Raw genomic sequence first — 8095 nt, 5'->3', positions numbered from 1 at the left:
CGCTCCCCGGCCGGCAAGAGGCTGCGCCTGGAGCCCGACAGCGGCCCCAGGGCCGCCCCCGGCTCCCCGCCCGGCCCCAGCTCGGCTGCCCGCGGCCAGGACTGGCTGCGGGATGCGGACAGCGACGGCAGCGACGCGGGAGACGCGGCTCCGGTGAGTACCCGGCCCCCGGCGAGCATCTTCATAGAGTAAAGCTTTTAAGTGTTTTTTGTCTGTAAGTAGGTTTTATTCCCCCTTCTTAACCTCTGGCTGGCAGTGTCCTACTTCATCTTATCCTTTTACTAAAGTTTTAAGTTCTTTATTGAGTCTCTTTTTCATTGCTTTCATTATTAAATTTTTTATACAGTTCTCTTCATAGAGTTAATGCCAGAGTAAGTTTTGTAAAGCAAACTGGACCTGTATGGACAGATTTTGATACATGACCATCCCAATTTGTATGGTCTTACATTTGTTATTATATTTGTTAAAAATAATGTAATCAGTTTAGAGGTTCACTTCCCTGAGCCCGGGACCACTCTTGCAGCCATGTAACTGTATGATGGAGAGTGACTGTCTTTTCATTCTGTAGGATGGATACTCCCACCTATCAGCCTATGAAAGGAAAAGACTAAAGAACATCACAGAAAATGCTAAATTCTTTGCTGCTCTAAAGCTGCATGAGGTTTGTATTGGATCTAAATAGCATTAAAATGCTCTTTCCAAGTGTCAGAATTACACTGTCATCTCTCCTGGTGTGAAACCCTTTCCTCACTGGGCAGCTGTATATGAGGAAAGCCATGAAAATCACAGAATCCTGGAGTGTTTGGAAAGGACCTTATAGCTCCTTTCATTCCACCCCTGCCATGGGTAGGGACACCTCCCAAAGTCTGGGGTGCTCCAAGCCCCATCCAGCCTGGCCTGGAACACTTAGAGGAATGGGGCAACCACAGTTTCTTTCTTCTTACTATAAATAATTGCAGTAAGTTCATCGCTGCCTTGAGATAATTGTATTTTATACAGGTTAATTCTTTAGGCTCATTATCTATAATTAGTCTCTTTTTTTCTCTTTAAGTCAGCTGCAAGACTCAACCAACTTACCACTAAAAGGCAATCTCAGGTCACTAAAAGGTACAGTAACAGTAGATGAGATTTATATCCTTGGTTTTTCATTGTGGGAGGAAAACAAATGTTGGGAAAAGGTGAGGGGAAAAAAAGGAGAGAGTGTGACCAAGGTGCAAGGGAGAGGGTAACCAGTAAATGTGGAGGAGAAGACATTGGCTGTGGCAAAACAATGCCAGGTCAAGCAGATGAGCTGAAGCCCAAGTAAAGAGTGAGCTGTGTGATGGGAGAGGGTGGGAATGGCTGGGTGGATAATGATGAGGAGAGCTGGGAAGGGATGCAGAGAAACAGGGGCAGCACCTGCGTGTGCGAGTGCTCGTGGCTTTGTTCCTCACTGCTGTGGGTGGAAAAGCAGGCCCAGGAGGGGCTGGTGCCAGCCAGCTGTGCCTTGGGTCTGTCCCTAACCTCTGCTGTGTAGCTGAGGTGTTCTGGTTGTTCCAGGCCCAAGCCTAAGAAGGTGGAGGACGAGCCAGCGCTGCGGCGATCCATGCGCCTGCTCAGGGTGGAGCCTCCGCTGGACATCCCGCTGCTGGACACGTTTTCCCGGCCAGAAGCAGAGGAATATGTGAGATGGGAAGGGCTGCAGCAGGGGAGGGTGCACAGCAGCTTTGGAAAGCCCCTGCTGGTGACACCGATGGGTGGCACTGGGCATTGCGCTGAGGCTTTTGGGGGCTGTGACACAGGACAGGAAGGAAGGGTCACTTCAGTCACCCCGAGCAGGTGCCACGGTCTCACACGAGCCAGGCAGTGCTCTGTGGCCCAGGCTGATGGCATGGTGCAGCTGGGGATTCACAGAAGTGTCCTGAGGTAGAACATCCCATACCAACAGCCCATGGAGCTGGGCAGCCTTAAATCCAAAGGTTTATTACTCTGGTTTTTATTTCACTGTAACTTCTGAACTGGTTTTATTTTCCTGGGTAATATTTACCATCTCTTTGATGCAGTGATGGAGCAACAAGTAAAAGGCATGTTGTTCTGAGAGATGGGAATTTAAATCTTCCGTGGAGCTGTAGAATAGATTTGAATCTGTAGTAAAGGTCTTGCTGGAGTATCAGGAGAGGAAGAAACCCAGGGAGGCAGTTGGTCTGTGCTGCCAGTGAAATTCTCTTTATCTTTTTAATAAGGTCATGATATCACCTTCTCTTTTCATGGTTTGTTTCCTGTCCTGTTGTAGGCATGTTCTCAGAATGTCTGGTGAGGGAAAAGTACCAATTCTCCTAGTTTGTGGTTTAGTTGGTTTGAGTTACAAAAATTGCCAATGTCCTCCCAGCCTCCAGTTCCAGTCGGACCTTTGCCCATGCTTCCAGAGGGCCAGGTGGCCAGCAGTAAAAGGACAGAGGCCTTACTGAGCACGTGGATGAGGATAAGTGAGGTATTCCTGGTTTTATTTGTTAATTTTGGGTCATGTAATTTCTCTTGGGCTCTGGTTTTGATTAGATACCTCCTTTCTGTCTGTAGGTGAAAGCGGATGATGCTGAGCGGGGCACACCTGACATGAAGAGGTATTGTGAAAACAGCAGCCAGAACTGGGGGTTGTCTGGCCCCCCTTCCTTCCCTAGTGAACGTTTTGGTGATGGTTGTCATTTTGGTTTCCCAGGTACCAGGAGAGCCTGGGCAGCATGGTGCTGAGGGAGGAGAACATCAGGAAGGTGGTGAAATCCCGGGTGTGTTCCATGGCCATCCACCCTTCCGAAAGCACCATCCTCGTGGCAGCTGGAGACAAGTTTGGGCACGTTGGCCTCTGGAATGTGGTGAGTGGCTGATGTGCTCCTCACCTGAACAGGTGTGTGGCTCAGGACAGCTGCAGGTGGGGCATAGCCTGGGGTGGCATTTTGTCAGGCTCCTGAGAGTGTTTTAGGATTTTTCCATTCTTAGGGATAATACCTGGTGGTTGTCAAGAGTGATTGTCAGATGTTGCCAGAACGGCTTGCCCTTTTGCTCTCCCTTGTATTTTTCTGAAGTTTGAGAGCAGAATCATCTTTGTGGGATGAACCAGAACTTGGTCCAAAATGACCTGTTCAGTTTCTTTTAAATTATCAAAATGATGAAGAGAAGACACAGGAGATCCTGGGTTCATGCAGTTTGGGTCACTAATTCGGCCTGAACTCTCAGTAACCCAGCGTGTCCATGTTTTGATGTGGTAGCAGAAACCAGCTGTGTGGCTGAAAATGAGCCAGGTGCTGCTGTCCAGATCCAGGGCTGGTGGCTGCAGTGGCACAAATTGCAGCAGGAAGTTGCAGCATTCCATAATCAGGGACCAGAAGCAGTCTCACTGTCCATATCACCTGTGCTGTTGTCTCCTCTCACCCAGCACCCTCTGCCTCCTCCAGAAAACATTGAAAAGACAGAGCTTTGGCGTTGGGAGTTGTAGTCAGTAACAGAAATAGCTGCAGTGATCAGCACCTGTGTCTGTGGGATCTGTCGTTTTGCAGGGCTGCGGGACGGAGGAAGGAGCCCACATGTTCATCCCCCACAGCTTCCATGTGAACTGCATGCACTTCTCTCCCTGCAACCCTGCTCACTTGCTGTCCCTCAGCAATAACACTCTGCGCTGTGGCGATGTCACCAAGGCTGTCTTTGATGAGGTGAGGCACTGCTGGGAAGGTTTGGTCTGCTTGTACCAACTCATTCTTTGGTTGTTTTATTAACAGGAAAGTTCAGGTTCTAGTTCCACAAGGACATGTGAACCAACAAATTAACATCACATAAAATAGGGAGATGTTTCCTACTCACCAAAACCCAGTGACAGCCTTGGTTCTCCCAGTTTCCAAGTTTACATTTCTGCACATGATTAAAAGTTTCTGGAGCACTGGAGAAGGGAAAGATAGCATTAATCCTCACTCAGTGTGTGCTCAAGGCCAACAGCTCTTTGACTGCTGGAACACTGAGGTGACAGTACCTTGTAGGAGCTCTGACAGGGAATTCGGAGTGTGCTGGTGCTGGTCTGGTTTGGATGGTTAATTGTCTCCTGATTATTTCCCCTGTGGAAAGCATCCTTGTTTCACAGAAGGGTTTACCTGCACAGCTGGATGAAGCTGTCACATGGGCTGCATGGTTTTTAGTGAATTAAAGAGGGAAAAGATGAAACCCATAGCCCAGGGAGTGTTTGGGTGTTAGCACAATTGCCTGTTTATTTTAATTCTGGTGACATTTAACCTTCCCTGGGCTCAGGTCTGCAGGAGTGAGGAAGACTTGTCCTGCTTCGACTTCCTGGAAGAGAATGCCTGCACTGCCATAGTGAGTCAGTGGGCTGGGCCCGTGGCTCTTGTGGACAGACGGACGCCAGGGGTGTCCTCGGAGCTCTCTGTGGACATTGGCTTCAGGAGGATACGGACAGTCCACGTGCACCCCGTGAAAAAACAGTATTTCCTGGCTGCTGGGTCCGTGTACGTAGCCCAGACTGAACTGGCTGTTTTCTCAGTGGTCTCTGGGCTGGGGAGAGCTGGGGCTGAGGGGGTTCTCAGCCTTGATTTACAGTCAGAGCTGTCTCGGTCCTTGTAGGAAACAAGTTCTCAGTCCTTAGCAGGATTTAAGGTGGGATTTGGTTTGATTTCCCAAATCAAATGGGGACAGATGGGCCCCGGTGGACTTTGTATGGAGGGCTGGTTGGGGTGGTTTTGTTACTCCCAAAATCCCTCAGAGCCACGATTTGAGTGGATATTGAGGCTCTGAACCAGCTCCCACACAGCCTGCCGTGCTCTGGAGCTCTTTTGGTGAATGAAGGATAATTCCTGAAGTGTTTGTGGTACCTGTTGCAGGGATGTTTGTGTTTTTGATGTTCGGTACCTTCGGAACACCAAGGAGAACAAGCCCCTGAGCACTCTGACAGGACACACCAAAAGTGTGGCCTCAGCCTATTTCTCACCTGTCACTGGCAGCAGGGTGGTGACCGTGTGTGCTGATGACAAGCTGAGGTAAGGCTGTGGTATTATTATTATTACTATTATTATTAATAATATTATTATTATTGTTGTTGTTATTATTATTATTATTATCACTCCTCCACATGACCCATCATCAAGCACCTTCTGTCTTTATCACTTTTAAAAAATTTAAAATATTTACTTGCATTAATATTTTTTATGTAGTTCTTGATGATCTTTTGGTTTGGTTGGTTTTTCCCCCAATTCTCATTTTCCCTTAGGATATTTAAAAGAAAAATATACAGTTGCTGTTAATCTTTAAAAAACAAACAAAATCAAACCCCACGAAAACAGCCAGCCAAAACCTGGCTGGTGAACACAAACACAAAATGCTCAGAAGCTAAATTTGTTTGTAGCTGGTACTTGAAATGATGATGGTATCAGCTCTTCTGTAAATAGCCTATCATTTCATCATTTGAGCTGCTGTGAGTTGCTCGTGTTAGAGGTTCTTCTTCTCCTGGTTACTTTGTGACCGAATTCAGATGATGACCTGATTTTGGGTGGGCTGGGCAGTTTTGGCCCCGAGGGTGGGACCCCAAGTTCATGGGGTGGAGGAGCAGGTGGGATGCTGGGCTGGCCCTGGGGCCCTGCAGCCCCTCCAGAGCTGCCAGGGTGGGCTGCAGGTGCAGCTGAAGGCAGTTCCAGCTCTCTGAGCACATGCAGTGCTTCCAGCTGGGTGTCTGTGCACACTCCAGGGCCCCAGCTGCTCTGTGTGAGGCAGGGCTGGCTTTCTAGCACAGGTTCTTGGTGTTAATGTGCTCTTCTGTGCCCAGGGTCTACGACACCACGTCCTTGTCACCCACTGTCACACTGCTCAGCTCCATCAGGTAAGGACAGCACACCTGGGCCAGGGCAGCGCCGTGGCTGCGCCTGTGGAGGGACAGGACACAGGGAATGGCTCCACTGCCAGAGAAGGATGGGATTTTGGGAAGGAATCGTTCCCTCTGAGGGTGGTGAGGCTCTGACACAGGGTGCCAGAGCAGTGGGGCTGCCCCTGGATGTCTGGCAGTGCTCAAGGCCAGGCTGGACAGGGCTTGAGCAGTCTGGGACAGAGGAAGGTGTCCCTGACATGGCAGGGGTGGCACTGGGTCACCTCTAGGGTCTCTCCCAGCCCAAACCATTCTGGTATTCTTGTGCCATCCTGCCCATCCCAGGACAGGGATCCACTGCAGGGATCTGAGCACTGCAGCATGAGTGCTGAAGGTTTAGAAGGCAAGGGAGCAGATGGGACATAAATGATGATTTAAAATGCTGGATTCACAAGGAAGAATGTTCCTCTTCCCTGCAGCCACAACAACAACACGGGCCGCTGGCTGAGCCGCTTCAGGGCCATCTGGGACCCCAAGCAGGAGCACTGCTTCCTGGTGGGCAGCATGGCACAGCCCAGGCAGATCGAGGTCTTCCAGGACACGGGGAAGCTGCTGCACTCCTTCTACAACGTGGACTGCCTCAACTCCGTGTGCTCCATCAACGTGGTCCACCCCAGCCAGAACATCCTGGTGGGAGGCAACTCCAGTGGCCGCCTCCACGTGTTCAAATAGAAGTGTCTTAGGTCTTCATTTTCTACCTTCCTGCACTGACTTTGTTTATTCTGTATTAAGCAGTTCTGAAGCTGATTGTTGTTTCTCAGGACAGAAGTGTACTTTGAAAGTCTTAAAATAAATAGTTTAAACTGCCTTTGGCACCCATGTCTTCCATGGAAATAAAAGTGATCCTTGAGCCCCCAGCTGCCTCAGCCACTCCTGGGGCTCCAGCTCCTTCCCTGGACATTCTCCAGCCCCTCAGTTCCTTCCTTGTGCTGAGGGGGCCAAAACTCCTGGGTGCATTTGTAAAATTGGGCTCCTGGAGTACAGAGACATGCGAGGCACTCACCTGCAGCTCTGGAACTCTCACTCCAGTGAGAAGCTGCTAAAAGACCAAATTTCTCACCGTTTGAGCTGTTTTCACAAGAAAAATCAGAATCGCTGAACAAAGCTCATCCCGACTCTGCTTTTCATGATATTTAAATATTTATTTAAATTTAAAAATACTTTTCATGGCACCAATGATTTTATGCTAACTAAGGTATTGGATATGTAGAAAAAGGTACATTTTGAAGGAAAAAAAGATGTAACTTACAGTATTTGGCACATGAAAGGTTAATCTCTAGGTTTTCTTTATGAAAACTAAGAAATTCACATTTTCAGGTATTTTACTGTCTACTGCTGAAAGATGCAGTATGCTAGGACGAGATTCATGGGTTTCTGATCTCAGAACCTATGGAAACAACATTTTGATAGAAAGACGGGTAAAACTAACAGGGCCTGAAACACACGACAGGATCTGGGAGCGACGGGAGAAACGGACAACGGAAAATCACCAATTCTCGTGGTTCTGCAGTAAAACGCTGGGGGACAGCGGCAGAGGTGACCTGGGGCTGGCACAGAGCGGTACCCGAGGAAAGCCAAGGTGGAAGGGCCCGGCTGGGGGCTCCGAGGACGTGTCCGAGAAGGATGGAGCACGTGGGATGGAGCTGTGCTGTCACACGTCACACAGAACATTGCCGTGAGGAGAGGAGGAGGAGGAGGAGGAAGGACGACACTGCAGCGTTAACCCGGGGTAAAAAATGTCAGCGTCGGGACGAGCACAACTGCATAGAAACATCAGCGCTATGGGCTGAGGTAGGAACACTACACTAAGAGTTAATTCTGCTATGTTGCATAAAACAGGATTATCATGTAAAAAACTCGCTCCTCCGCCTCCTGGAGCCTTCCCCGGGGCTCCTGGAGCCTTCCCCAGGGCTCCTGCCGTGCTCTGGAGCCGGGGCTGGACCCCAGCCCTCCTCGGGCTCGTGCTGAGAGCGCTGTGACGCGGGCAGGGGGGCTGTGCCCCCGACGGGACCTCTCCCCTTATTGCAGTGACAGGGAGCCCGCGGGGCCCAGCGTCACCGTCCCGCCCGCCGGTGGCTGCTGGGTGCTCAAAGACAACACGGACATCAGGCTTTGTAAAACTGCAGTTATGGCCCCAGCTTACAGAAAAATCTCTCCCTGAGATGAAATTAAACTTGCTCAGCTGTTTTCACCCTTCTGGTTTGG

At 49.7% G+C, this 8095-nt stretch overlaps 1 protein-coding gene across 1 annotated transcript; it reads left to right on the top strand.

Annotated features, from left to right (window-relative positions):
• Positions 1–3: 3 nt before the first annotated feature.
• On the top strand, positions 4–6697 carry WDR76 (WD repeat domain 76; the record flags this gene model as incomplete). Its single annotated transcript, XM_039723036.1, has 12 exons — positions 4–153; positions 569–661; positions 1052–1107; positions 1540–1663; positions 2369–2470; positions 2557–2600; positions 2696–2849; positions 3531–3683; positions 4270–4484; positions 4857–5012; positions 5795–5848; positions 6310–6697. Coding segments are annotated over 12 exons (1554 nt in total), but the record flags the coding sequence as incomplete, so codon positions are not given.
• Positions 6698–8095: the final 1398 nt, after the last annotated feature.

The sequence above is a fragment of the Passer montanus genome, unplaced genomic scaffold (assembly GCF_014805655.1).
Source record: "Passer montanus isolate IOZ18808 unplaced genomic scaffold, ASM1480565v1 scaffold5, whole genome shotgun sequence".
Taxonomy (NCBI): Eukaryota; Metazoa; Chordata; class Aves; order Passeriformes; family Passeridae; genus Passer; species Passer montanus.
This window is presented reverse-complemented; position numbering and strand designations above follow the sequence as displayed.